Raw genomic sequence first — 15,566 nt, forward strand, 5'->3', positions numbered from 1 at the left:
CAAAATACTCTTCCTCCACTCCTTAGGCATCTTTTTAGTTTTTAAAATAATATTAAAGAGTTTAGTAAACCAAGAAACTCCCAAATCTCCTAAATATTTCCACACTTCAATTGGGATATCATCAGGTCCTACAGACTTTCCACACTTGATTTTCTTTAAAGTCTCCTTAACTTATTTTTTACTAATGCGACAGTAAAAATGAGCTTTATTACCATTCACAATATTAAAATCAGTAAGGTCAATCATATTTTCAGAAACTTCATTAAAAAGTTTAACTCACCCACCTATGTTAAATATATTTTTCTAAGAAAAGTACTTTTTTTATTTTCATTTTTAATACATTTTACTTGAGTTAAATCTTTACTTTTTTTTCTCTTTGTTTGGCTACTTTATACATATATTTTTCATTGTCCTTAGTATCTAATATATTATAAAGATCAATAGAAGCATAATTTTTAACGTACATATTGTTCTTTTAAACTCCTTGCGGGTCGTTTAATATTTTTCTCAGTTCTCTAAGCGTCTACATTTAAACAAATTTTATAACAAAACTTATTATATTTTCTTTTCTTGCATATTATTAACCACCAAATATTTTTATTTATTAATTTTTTTTCTTTTGATTCTCCAAGCACATCTTTTGCTACTTATTTAATAATGTTTGTAACTTTATCACACATAACATTTGTTTCTTCATGAACATCCCAATTTTTGAAATCTTGAATTTTACTCAAGTAAAATGTATTAAAGATTTAAATATTTATAATACAAATTAAATTATTTGTTTATTAATTTTAATTATTATATTATTTGGTTAAAATAATTGAGGCTCATACACAATGGGTATTTAAGAGAGAGTACCAGACATATTGATGTTAAGCAAAATATTCATAAGAGTGGATGAGTCGATAGATCATGAATTCTCACCTAAAATGTCATCAAGAAAATGATCATACACGAAAATACCCACATGATGAGGCATGGATAATTAATAAATTATGCACCAAAATATGATGATAAACAAATTTTTACTGTAAGAATATGTTAAAGGGATAGCCAAATGTTTTTGAAGAATTGTTCTATTTTCATAGGCGTGAGGTGGTGGGGTAGAAGTACTATAGGCTCGTACACATCCTGTAGGAAAAAGGCAATAGCTTCCAGTGCTTCCGTTCAATAGCTGAAATAGGGAGCTGTAGCATGTGGCTTGGTGTAATGGCGTCAAGTACAGCGATTTGATTATAGATTTATAGTTTTGCGTCTAAGCTAGAAATAGGGAGTCACAATGCAGTTGAAGAAGGATGTTTTGTTGGCATTGGCATGCTGTAGTGCAATTGTAGATGCTAGGAATCTAGACGGGTAAATGAGCTTTAATGGACAGGCTATAGGAGTACCGGCTTGTAGTAGTAAAGACGACCGGCTAGGAGTTGCAGGTGCGCTTGATCGACTTTAGATGTTGAGAGTATAGACGGTTGAAACATGGCTAGTGGCTAGTTGTAGGGCAATCAGTGGTGAGAAGAAAACGGCCTACTTTAAATTTTGAGAACTTGAAATACTTGAATTTTGTTCAGATATACATACATACATACATACATCTATATATATATATATATAGATATATGTATGTATATTATATATATATATATATAGCCCAATTATATTAAATTAAAATTTTATCAAAATTCAACTCATTCAAAATTTAAATGTCATTTTTTAAATTAGTTTGCTACCCCAAAATTGATTAATCAAACTATGTAGACCCGACCAAACCTGCCCCAAACTCCGCTCAATCAATTTAATCAAGAAAGTGGTTCATAATCAAGGCACCCAATCAAACATAAATCTTGATTGCAACAACATGTAGCCGTGATGAAAATTTGATCACGATAAGACGTGCACGATCAAACAAACATAATGATTGCAATGAGATGCACAAGGTTGAATGTAAATCATGATTGTACGACACATGCATCCTCAAATGGAGAACGTGCTTGTGGATAGACGAACGTGATCAAACCAAAATTGTGATAATAGCAAGGAACATACGATCAAAGAGAGATTTTAATTACAAAGACATGCACAAGCAAATGGAGATTGACCATCTAATCAGCTCACTACAAGTATCGAGCTTGATATGGCTAAAATGGGTGATGAGTGCTTCAAAATTAATTTGAGCTAGGATCAATCCAATCAATACATGTGGAGTTTACACAAACATAATGAGTGCAAGACCCAATGAATGAGCGTCTGACAAAAGATCGATGCACACTAAGTCCACATAAACCACAAAATTGATCAGGATTTAAAAGATTTTACTCAACTCTCATCAAAGTTTTTTATGCATCTCATACAATACTTTGCCAACTCCACTTAGTGTGATATAGGCTTGTTGTTGTTGTTGTTGTATCTCATTCAATACTAGTTGGATACTTGTAATATATTTTGCACCAAGCAACAAAAATATTGAGTCCATTTTCTAACATTTTTACCTCATAACATTGGCCACATTGCTACCAACTATCCAGTGTAAGTATTAATAAAGTAATGTGGTGAATAATAAAAGTAAAGAATACAAAACACATATTTAAATGAAAAACGAGGAAATCACAGGCAAAGAGGAAGAAAATTCCCTACTTGATATAAAGTGGAGCACTTAGGGTTCGCTATTCGACTCTTTTCATACATAAGAAACTTGCTGGAAAAAAATACTAATAAAACTGACCCTAAGAATAAAAAGGTTTGGTACTGTGAGGGTTGCCTCCCTCAAACACCTCTGGAGATCATGAGCTATGCGATTGAGCCTTCAATCCATTTGCTACCACCACATATCCCCAAAAATTTTCCTCATAATTTTGGATGCACCAAGAACTTGTTGATCAAAACCCAACAAAAATTGGGTCATAAATGTCAAAGGTCGAAAAATTGGAGAATATAGAGAGAGATCACAAGGCATCAAATGCATTTGTCATGTTCTTCTCCCCCATCCTCAATAGAGTAGTTTAGGAGTTTAAAAAAGGAATCAGAAGTCTAGTTAATTTGATGATAACTGTATTTGTCTGCATAAATTAAGAAAGCATGGCCACTGCAATAAGAATTGAAAATTTTGTCCTTTTCCAAAGGAAAAATTATTGAGTCACGTACAAATATCCTTGCTTATGGTAAAAATTTAAAGCTAGCATTGCTCTTGCTGTTGCATTGAAACAAACACCTCCATAACAAAAATTTAAAGCTAGCATTGCTCTTGCTGTTGCATCGAAACAAACACCTCCATAACAAAAAAAAAAAAACAAAACCTACTGCCCAATGTATGCGCCACCCCAAATTTGAGGTCAAAAAAGAAGTTGATGCATAAAGTCTTCTCCTACATAATAGAGATGCTATTAAAATAATTCAAACTAGTCATCTATTTCCATGTCACAAAGGAGGCCGCATAAACATTTCTCCTAGGCCATCCCTCCAGAATAGATGATGAAAATTCTATATAAAAATAGCAAGAGATGAAGAGTTACGAAAACATTCCCACAAACAAAAGTAAAAGATTTTTCTGAAATTTTTAGCATACTTGAAAAGTCAATGGAATATATATAAGCCAATTTAAACTATGAGAAATGGAAATAGGCAAAACCTTAGCATACATGAAAAAGTAAAAAAGAAAGCATACCGCTTCCATCAGCTGTTTAACTTCCGATTCAGAAAGTTTGCTACCCAGTTTTGGTAGGCCAGCTTTCAGTTCTTCATAAGTTATTGTACCACTATTGTCAGTATCCATAGATTTGAACATTTCCTTCAAGCCCCTAATTTCTTCTTCAGATAAATTTTCCGCAATAACCTAGTAAAAGGTAATAAAGCATCATAAAAAGTAGCAATCCACTAAAAATAAATAAGAAAAACATGTAAATCAGCCAACAACCTTCAAAGCGACTTTTTTGAGCTTGTTCATAGCTCTAAATTGTTTCATTCTAGTTAACACTGTAATGTCAATCGGTTTATCAGATGCCTCTCCATCCACTCTAATCCATGGATGATCTACAATTATGTAGTACGAGTCAAAACAAGGAGATCAAGGGTTTAAAAGTGAAATAAAAATTGAGAAGAAAGACAGCATTAATCAATGTTTTGCCATCTATTAGACAGGAAAATATTCTTCCCAGAAATTCACTACTGAAATAGCAGACCCTTCATTTGCTCAGAATAACCTATGAAACAGAAGCAACTCTTGAAACTAGCATTATGCAAGGAAAAAAAGGACCGGTATGATAAATTTGTAATAAATTGTTCGCATAACATAGGGATTCATATGTACTGAAATGCCTCTTATGTAGAGATTAGCTTAAACATCATGCTTAGCAGCATCCAGATATGAAAAGTTACCTATACTTATGACAACAGTGCATAAAAAATATTATAGAATCAACTGATCAATAAAGTGAAAAACAATTTACTCAAAACTTCAACTGCAGTTAGCCGCTCTTTTGGATCATGCCTAAGCATTTTTTTCACAAGTTCTTTTGCGCTACTAGAAATGGAAGGCCACGGATCCGAAGAGAAATCAAGATGCCCTCGTAAAATTTCATCAAATATGCCCCGTTCATTCTCTGAAGAAAAAAAAAAAAGAAAACTCCAAATTGGGCAATACAAATTCTCCTGACACTATTTTAATTTAGTTGGTTGTAACTCATACTAACCTCCCCAAAATGGCGGAACTCCAGAAAGAAGGATGTAGAGCATCACTCCAGCACTCCATATGTCAGCTTCTAGCCCATAATTCCGTTGCAAGACTTCAGGAGCTACATAATATGCACTTCCAACAAGGTCCCTGAACTTTTCTCCTGCATGATCATGACAATTTATATAAATTTGAGAGATAACAAGACTGATGGAAAATATTCCCACTCATGAGAAAGAAAACATATGAACTGCATGTTAACTAGCAGTAAAAAAGATTAGTTAGATGTTCTTCCTCCTTACAAGTCTTTGTTTATTGAGACACAACCTGCAAGTCTTTTATATATATTTTTTTCCTTATTTTCCAGACAATTATTCATGCTACATGTAAAAGATGTTTAGCAGAAAAAAAAAACCTAGGAACTAAACTATATCAAGAGTATGCATAGGAACTGCTCCTAATATTTTACCAATGATGTTGCTAACGGAAACAAAAAATTTATATAGTTGCAACAAATGACTGTACACTTGGATCTTACCACACAAAATTTTTGAAATATGAATTTCAACAAGTTAACAAACCAAAGGTGAAATTCTGGCATGTATAATTCTCATGGAGCACCACATATCAGTTTTAGAGTGACACTCTAACCCGCCTATGAAAGTTTAGCCATAAATCTGCGTGCTGTTTTTCTTATTTTTTAAACTAATGAATGAATGAAATCTTTAAGAGCCCCTAATGCACCAGCAGAGGCGTAAGCTTAAGTCTGCCAGCTATGTCCTTCCTAGTTTTAAGTCTGATTGGAAAAAATTTTCCATCTATCCCAACTATTTTAAATTCTCAGCCACCTTCTCAACTGAAGAAAGCAAACGAAGATTCACTATGTCACTTTTACGGTTCAAACATTTCTTCTATGGCAGATTTAAGTTTGAAATCTTGCAGAACTACGGGTCAGAAAAGCAAATCGTAGAAGTGAGAAATACTGAAATCAAAATCATATTTAGACTCAAATCAAAATCATATTTAGACTCACGTAAAACAAAAATTATACAGCAATGCAAATTGATTATGACAAAGAGAAAAAAAGCCAGCAAAATATATGTTCATATAAGCAGTAAAATAAAGTCATTCAAAATTGTTCAAATAACCGGTATTTCCTCAAGGCGTGATAAGGTTGATTGCAACAAGTGCTATTTGAAAATGCTTATTAGAAACTAAACTCTATATGCGACAAAAGGACCTGAAGCACTAAAAGACTAGGTATGGGTTTTATTACAGTTTGATCGATTATCTAGGATAGGGCAAGAATGCCTTTTTTAATCCCTGCAATGCAAAGAGATAATCCTCACAAAAAAAGGATATGGATCAAGAAGCAGCAAGGCTCCAGCAGGTTATTTGAGTGCCTCTAATACCAGCTAGTATAATGGTTCTATTTAATTTCCTTAAAATATCAATTTTGTAGAATCGGTTATACATTACTTTAAAGGCTTCATATTGTAAACACCTAAAAATAATTGTTTACTGATACAATCAATAAAACCATGGGATGCATAAACTTTTTTTTAGGAAAAACTGAGGGCCATGCTAATGCGGGAGCAATGAAACAGTAGCGGGATCACGAAACCGCAATCCCGGTAACGGCTTTCTGTGATGCCATGGAAACGGGGCCTCCTGCCATCATGGGAGACCAAACGGGCAAGTTCCCATCTGGTTCACAATTTTTACAGCAACATTGCCATTTTTTATTTATTTCCTATTTCCTTCTTTCTTATTTCCTTATCTTTTAATTTCTTATTTCCTATTTCTTTATTTTTCCTAATTTTAAATTAGGTTATCTTTTATCATGGGAATTTTATATATGGTATAGTAGGCTGTTTTGATTTTCAGTTTTCTGATTTTATGGATTGAGAGACGTGGATTTTACTCTTCGGAGTGTTGTATCCTCTTTCTTTTGCAAGTGGTGTATCTTATGAATTGAGAGATGTTTCTCTAAATTTTTCTTTCCAGAGTATTGTATCATCTTTCTTTTGCAAGTGGTGTATAATATCTTACTTAGGAACAGATAGTAGAATTGTCTCACAGTTCGTACTTCGCCGTACCAATTTGACGGCTGCCATCAGTCCCGACAGCAGCCAAACTGCTCGAATTTGCTGTCTCATAGCAGATGTCATTGTTTATCTCCTTCCAAACGTTGCTAACCTCGCATTCATCCTTCCATTGCTAGTCCACAACCGCCTCCCTGTGGAATTTACTCTCAAAATACCTTCTAGGAGTCTTAAAATGGTATCACACGGCCCAGATTTATTAATAAAGAAACCAAATTACATCAAACATTCTATAAAAAAAACATAAAACAACAAAAAGGAGGAAAATAAACTAATCACCAAAAAGCTCCTGCTATCTAAAGCTTCAAGTTAACAAGTGCTATCTTCCCCAATCAAAGAACTTCCAGCTCCAAAGAATCAAATACTAATTCCAACTTGGAGGGCAAATACCTTTTAAGTATGTTGAGATTTCAAATAATTAATCAAGGTAAACTTCCCTTTCATTCGAAGGTAATCCAGTTCACAAGAATTTAACCACCTGTAGCGCCTGCAACTGTTTTATCAGGGCTCCTGATGTAACTATAAATAGGATGAACATACCCATATGCCATTACGACAATTCCAACTAGGAGATCTTTTGATTGTTTATAAAAATATCATATCCTTATTTTGAAATGTGATGCAGAAGAGCCCACTGAAAACAACAATATTAAAACTAGTACATGCACACTAGGAGCACATGACAACGGATCAACAAGATTTAAAGGAAGAGCTTTGTCAAAAATCATATCAGAAACATTCTTTAAAGATCAAATATCATGTCTTGATTGTGAAGAGCATATATCAATTTCATCATATTAAGTTTAAATTATTCTGGAAAAGATGTGCCTAGGAGCAAAATCGAATGAGAATGAGTTATGATAAAAGCCTGCAAGAAAACACCGACCAACATTGACGAAATAAAAATGGCCACACAGAGATAAAATTTCTACTATATTTGAGATATATACATGTTACGATATATGTACACCTCAAATATTCTTATTGAAGAAGAATTGGCTTGACAAGCTTGGAGTGTTCATTCTTTCAATGGGTGTTTATATATAAAACTATATAGAAAAAAAGAAAATAAATAATTACAATAAAAATCAATTTTTAGTTATCCATAGCTTGTTTATTAAAAAATAGTAGATTGATGCCAAGGGAGTAATTCATGGGCTCTTTCTTTCCTTTACTATATATGAATCCGTTAGAGAAGTATTTCCTTATAAACAATAAATATGTGGCATTTAATTTTATTTATCTATCGCTCTTCTTGATCCGACAACCATTCAACAATTCTCTTTTTTTTTTTCTTTGGACCAGGTAGTGGGATTAAGGCTTTGTTGTTGTTTTTGTTGTTGTTGTTGGTCTCGCAAAGAGATTGAAGTCCACTAATCATCAAAACTTTGCAATACCCTTTGCAAAGAGATAAAATTACCTAACTTGCAAAGAGATAAATCATGATCAATCATACTAGTCCCCATAGGAATTTTCCATGAAGCCAAACTTTGTGCAACACTACCACAAAGGTCTGCTTGGGACATCTGATAAGAGGCAATCTAAAGCATCTAAACAAGCTCATTGGATGGCATAGCCTTCTAAACCTCCATTGTTTGTTGGATGGGCCAATTAAGATATCATAAGATGATGAAACCATACAATCTAGGTTGGGTTAACCATTCGTAACCATCTATTACCTTCATTTACATACCCTAGCATCCAACCATGAAATCATATTGTAGTGATATATCCATAATGGAGAGTATTCTTAACCTTAAGTCCAATATATAATCAACTATAAGAGCTTGCACTCTTAAAAAACTTTGATTCCCAAAAATTATAACCAACCTTGGCCAAAATCATTAGCTAAATATGAAAAATTTTTGGGGCTTATCCTAGTCTAACTTTGAAAATCAATCTGCTGTGCATTAATTTCCCAAAACTAAAAAATGGTGAGAAGTAAAAAGTATCATGCCGCAAAGTTCATAGGTGTCTTACAGAGCCCACATATCATAACTTTTAGAGGTAACTGACCTCCTGACATGACATGCAATTCTCATTTTTTCAATAGAACATTTTCACTCTTAAACACAAAGTTGATGTAGAGAGAAGAGCTATTCATAGTTGGAGAGTGAAAAGGTGGTCAGGTTTGACAAGGTAATCTCAACTATCCCCATTCCCAACCTGGACTTTGATATAGGAGCGGATATCTATTTCGAAGTACTCTCCTTTGTATCCTAGATTCTTTGTTACATAAATTTCTCATCGAGGGCTTACAACCCAAATGGGTCATGTCATATGAGAAAACCAATTTATGGTCGATGAATATTACTTTCAGCATAGTCTGAAGTGCGGTGTGGCTCTTGTGATTAACTAATGTCATATCTGCCAGTTAACAAAAACTAAGAATCACAACATTTGTCTGCATACTTCCCTTTCTATCCCAAAATAACTTGAAAATGTTGAGTACTAAATTCATCCTCAATCTGCCTCATATGGCGTGAGGGCATGACTTGGTCTTTTGTGGTAGTGAATCACATCTCAAAGAATATGGACAATATCCCCTACAACAAAATCTCCAATGCATCTCACATTACCACTCTGCTCTTTAGCATAGTTTTTCACAATATGGTCTACCAAAAATTATAGTTTTTGAATGAGAAGTTAAAGTTATAGGCCATCTTTTGAACATATCATTTTGAAATTAAAAACCAAACCACTAATTTCTACCTCATATCACCCTCATACTAAAAGTCAAAACACATGTAGCAAAAATACTTCCAAGTAAGCTTCTAAAATGTTTAGTGAATGACAAAACAACCCATTAGAATGACATTTTAGCCTCTACCGAGTTTACCTATAATAGTTTTATTAATCAATAAACTATAATGAGTCCTCTTCATTCACTTACAAGATATGAGCCTTGCAAGCTACTAGACTTAAAAAACATACTCATTTCATTTATGAATGGTAAGTTTGCATCATCCTTTGTCCAGAGCATGCATGGGCATCAAAAAAATATTCAAAAGAATCTGTCAATAACTAATAGGCAATACAAGTTTGATGCTAACTTACATAAATATATTTAAAATAATATAAGGGATAGAGCTTTAAAGAGACAATTAAATGGACTTTTCATGAAGTTAAATGCAAGCAATTCACATTCAAATAAAATTATTCATACAAAATTAAGATAAATCACAATATCCATAAGTTAAATATACCTCTAGATAGTGTATTTCCCTAGTATTTAATAAAGTTAACACTATAATGACATTTAGCCTCAAAGACCTAGCCTCTTTCTCCTTGTGACTATTCTCCACCTCACATCTCCTGAAATATCGATCAATACCAGCTCATGTTCCAGCACAAATCACAAATCATTCCACAAATGACATTAGTATCCAATAATACCTTGTTCGTTGGAGTGAGCATTCAGCACTAAAGAAATGGAGGTTGACAAATGCAGAGCTACAATAGATCTTAATTGGGTTGCTATGAGATTACCTTGATCATCATTCACTATGGTTCAATTCTTAGAAGTCGAAAGTTACTGATCCAACATCTTGTTCATGTCCATAATCATCATCACTTCAACTTTCTATATATGACTATCTAAATTTCAATATACCAAGAGCCTACTCGTAATAGTATAATAATTGTGATATGATCATTTAGGAGTAATTTTCACGCATAATGGGTTGATATGATATTTTCACATTTTTTGAGTCCTCTTGGATGTGTATTTGACTCATGGGTCATTTGGATCATATGTGTTATATAAGGTTTCGGATAAGCTACTACGCATGAGTCACATTTAACTAGCCTTTATGCCTTGGTCAACCACTCCCTCTCCCTCCTTGAATCTTCTTGTGATTTTTTATCCTCTACATTCATTTATTTCTCTTTGTTTTCTTTACCATCCATTTAACTTCTCATTGAATTTTTTTCTCTTTTTATTCTCTATATTCATTTATTTCAATTTGTTTTCTTTAACATCCATTTAACTTCTCATCGAATTTTTCTCTTTTTCTATATGAATTTTCTTTCCCCCCTCCCCCATCCCCCCTCACCATCTTCCCTTTGTTTTTAAATTACCTTTTATTTTGGCATCTTTTGATCTCCCCTTCCATAGTGGGGCATTTGTTATGGAGATTTCACTTTTCATGAAAAGTACAAGTTGTTGCACTTAATCTTGTTCTTGTGTAAGCTTTATTAAAGTGAAGAACCTCTCTAGTGGAAGTGTATGCATTCCCTTGGAGAAAGACATCTAAGGATTGCAATTTATATTCTCTTCTTCTTCTATCTCAATTTTAAGTTTTTTGTCTTTATTAATATAATGGTGATTGCATTAATTTTATGTTAAAACTAGCTATATTAAGATCTTTTAATCTGCGGGTTATATTATTTACAATGTAATCTTGGATCCTTGAACCTGCAGTTGTGTTTAGTCGAGTCCATATAAAAGAAAATCTCTACTTTTAAACTTTTCAGTCTATTAAGTAATTTTGTGCTCTTTCTAATAATTTAACAGCCTAAATTAAGTTTCTAAGTGATGATTTCAATTTAAATCATTGATAGGATCAACTAAACTCATTTCCTCTTACCAACCTTAGAAAACCTTTAGTTGTCTTGCATCCCCGCTTCCCTCTATTCTCACCCACCAAATGAGAATTCATTGAAACCGCTTTTCCCATATCAACAAACAATCCTTCTTCACTCAGTGGACTTGTTAACATAAAGGTTGGAGATGAAAGACCAAAATGGAGCAAAAATTAAGCTTGATACACAAGGCAAAACAACTTTTTACCAAAAAAATTAAAACCAAAGAGCAAGGGCTAACCATTTAGTGTTTCTACATCCAATATATTTTCAATTATTTGAAATAAGACTAAATCCAAATTCTCAAAAATCTTAATAATTTCCTACTTTTGGCAGAGTTATGTACATCGACCATTACTAGTTAAAAACAAATATTTTAACATGTTACCAAAAAAAAATTTCATACACCAAGAGCATACACAACTACGTGGAGCTATCATGCAAATTACCCACTCTCAAGTTTTATTCAATGAAGAAAGCAAAAGCCAAAGGCCCATAAGAGCCACACATCGCACAAACTAGTTAATCAACTTCACTACTGTAAATTACAGCTAAAACACTGGAAGACTTGAAAGTTGGGCTTTGATACAGAAGTGGTCAAGCCAATTTTCATCCTAAAAATTTAACCGTCAGGGTGAGGACAACCACTTGGTATATTTCCACACCAGTATAAATTTTCACTATCTAATATTAAATTAAATATAATGCCTTAACAAAAAATGGCTCAAATATTAGATTTCAATTTTAACCACAACTAAGCACTTTCCTAAGTTGAAATCAAGCCAGGAGCAAGCCACCCATGGCTTAAGCTTGGCTTCTTCACATCCCAACCTATATTCTACTCTCAAGAGTTTATCTAGGTCTGACAATTTAAATGATCCTCATAGATACACCTTCGTTCTTAATGTAAGAGCACCTTTGAGCAATTTCTGAAGTTTGATATTACCAAGATAATAACCAGATACATCACGGAACAGAATTTGGATTACTCTCCAAATCCATGATTCAGATAAGTTATAGAAATAACATGTAGAAAAAATAAAAGACCAAATTAAGGTGAAAACTTTTCAATAGGATTTGATGAGAATATTAAATAATATATAGCCAAAACAAGAATTATTAGCCCGTTAAGGCAAGACAAGAATTTCTTAAATGCACAAAAATATTGAACTGCTTAAAGGAAAACTAAGATACATAACTACATAACTAGGAAAGTATAAATATAACATTCAATTTAAAATATTGTAGCATTTACCATGAAATTAAATCTCACTTAATACAATAATATTCATTAAAACTTCCCCCAAATTAGTTAATATCATTAAACCCCAACTTGGTATGTAGTGCCATAAATTGGTCCTTCCCCAAAGCCTTATTGAATATGTCTACAAGTTGAAGATACGTTGGAATAAGAAGAACAAATCAAGCCAAGTTATATCTTTTCTCAAACTATTATAACGGTATATCTAAATATTTTTTGTGTGATTATCAGTAGGGAGTTAATAGTGATGCATGATGTTCTTGATTGTTACAAAGTAATGGGGGTGCAAGAGATATTTATGAGAACTTTATGACGTGTCAAATTTTATTTTCAATAGCACGATATTCAACTTTTACAATTGATTTAAAAACATTTGTTTGCTTCTTCTATTTCCATGAGATAAGATAGTCTCTAAGAAAAGCCTGTTATGCTATGACAAATTTCCTCATTACACAACAGCCTGCCAATTTTAGTTAAATAAGAATTTTAAAGTAAGACAAGGTTAGGTGAAAGAAAATAAAAGAACATGTCCGTACCTTTGACATATTTGAGGATTTGCATAGCTACAATCCAAAGAGATTTTTAAAGCACAAGCATGAAATGGCTAGAAGTTCAAACTTAATAGCAAGTGTATGGTAATATAGTGGCAAGAAAGATTAATCTTCCAATCAATCTTCTATAATCTTTGGTTCAATCAATACTCTCTATGGGAAGAAGTTTCACTTTTTCCATTAAGGATTTGTCTAGCCATGCTCCCATAAAATAAGGATCTTATAAGATATCCAACAATAACAACAACAAAAAAAGCCTTTATCCCACTAAGTGGGTCGGCTACATGAGTCCTTTTTTCTCCATTGTGTCCTATTGAGTGTCATATTTTCATTTAGTTCTAATAGATTAAGATCATTTTTTATACAATATGCCCAAGTCTTTTTAGATTCATCTTTGCCTTCCTTAACACATCAAGATCATGTAAGATGTCCACAACACAATTTTTTTGGACATGAAGAAGCCTTTCTTGGAATAGGAAAATTAAATTCCTGAAAGTTAAATCAAGTTTCCAAGGTCTTTAATGAAAAAGAACTTGAGAAGGACTCCTTCAAGCATTTGAATTCTTGAAAATATTTTCCTATTAGAAGAATACATCATTAACATCAATGTGAACTACAATTGATAAGATATCTTAACATTTTTTAATGGTATTATATATGACAGAACTCGGGGGGCTTAGAATTTTCAAAGCAGGATCAAATGGTTAAACAGTAAAAAATGTAATTTCAATTTCTACAACTTAGCCGCTAACATAATAAAATTAGTTAATTTCAATTTCTCAATATTAAATTTTATAAAATAATAATACAATGTGTATTACTAGTTTATGTCAATTTGGAGAAGATAATATAATCCATGTGTGATTTTGCTCCAATGCTTGTAATTCTGCATCCATTGTTTCTTGCTAATGTGGATTAAGATCAGTCCGAACATAAGTTTTGTGATATGTGACCTATAAATTTAGCAAGGAATTTTCAATTGGCAAAACATATGTGATAATATGAAAGTTTTGTAAGGAATATTATACTTAAGAGTAAAACTCGTGCCTTGGAAAGAATGATTAACTTGGGAAGTCATTATGTAGCCCTTAGGCCATGTCAAAGGTTGTCTAAGTCATGTAGACAATCTTCTGTGGGTGTGTGGAACTTTAAGGTTGCATTGTGGGATCATCTTCACGTAGGTTATTTCTTTAAATTTATTGTGGTCAAGGCTCTATACTAACTAACCTCTCTTTTGACAAAGCGAGCATCACATTTCAAGAAGGTGAATAACCAAGGCTCTATACTAACTAACCTCTCTTTTGACAAAAAAATGTGATTAATTGTATACAACACAAAAGGGGTATTATTAGATAACATAGGTAAGGGCAGAAGGTGGATAAAATAGGTAGCAATAAAGACATGCTCACTCCATAAAACAAGGGGTAGGTGTGATTGAAAAAGTGACGACATGTAATAAAGATCACATAACATTTATCCAAGACAATCATCTTCTTCATAGCCAAGTTTCACAAGACACGAAATGTAGGGAATAAAATGACAACATTTTAAAGCATTAATGAGTTTGCTAACAGATAACAGGTTCAGGTGAAAGAAGCGGCTCACATCTAGCTATCTAAGTTCACATTGGGATTTGATGATGCAATACTTGCCCAGGTAATGAAAGTGGCTCACCTAGTGGGTGAGTCAACAATGTACTACTGAAAGTTTCGTTTGAATAACGAGAGTGGGATTTAAAATGATTTGATCAGTTGCTTTGCTATCTAAAATCCAAGGGTTAGCACAAACAAAATGGATAGAAAACATATATGAATTATCAGCATAGAGATTGTTATTCTCATAGGATTGGTTATTATTTATCATGACCATTACAGAAGTAAGATTTTAAAGTTGTTCTACGAGATACAACAGCAACAAAAGCTTCATCCCACTAAGTGGGGTCGGCTACAACATTTAGGGTAATATTTTCATTTAATTCTAATAAATTAAGATCATTTTTATACAATATGCCCAAGGCTTCCTAGGTCACATAAGTCGAATCTAAAACATCTACTCTCCTAATCGAATCATCAGATGGTCGATGTTTAATGTGACCAAACCATCTAAGACGACTCTCTCTAATTTTATCTGTCACTGGAGCTACATCAACCCTATCACGAATATATTAATTTCACATTTTGTCTCTAAGTGTAAAGCCACTCATCCACCTAATCATTCTCATCTCGACAACACTTAGTTTTATGCTTCACTTTTAAAAACCAACATTCAGCGTTATAGTTTGCGCCATAGAGCATTGCAGGTCTGACCACCATCTTATAAAATTTTCCTTTCAATCTAAGCGGTACTTTTTAATCACACAATATGCCCGAAGCATTCTTCCACTTCAACCAATTCAACCAACC

At 33.0% G+C, this 15,566-nt stretch overlaps 1 protein-coding gene across 1 annotated transcript in view; it reads right to left on the reverse strand.

Moving 5' to 3' along the window:
• LOC110020953 (calcium-dependent protein kinase 1-like) overlaps positions 1-15,566 on the reverse strand; it is a 40,005-nt gene that overhangs the window by 18,464 nt on the left and 5,975 nt on the right. The window contains 4 exon segments of the mRNA XM_020719260.1: positions 3,659-3,826; positions 3,908-4,023; positions 4,440-4,592; positions 4,683-4,826. Of these exon segments, the coding sequence (XP_020574919.1) occupies positions 3,659-3,826; positions 3,908-4,023; positions 4,440-4,592; positions 4,683-4,826 (581 nt within the window).

Source organism: Phalaenopsis equestris, unplaced genomic scaffold (assembly GCF_001263595.1).
Source record: "Phalaenopsis equestris unplaced genomic scaffold, ASM126359v1 Scaffold000114, whole genome shotgun sequence".
Lineage (NCBI taxonomy): Eukaryota > Viridiplantae > Streptophyta > Magnoliopsida > Asparagales > Orchidaceae > Phalaenopsis > Phalaenopsis equestris.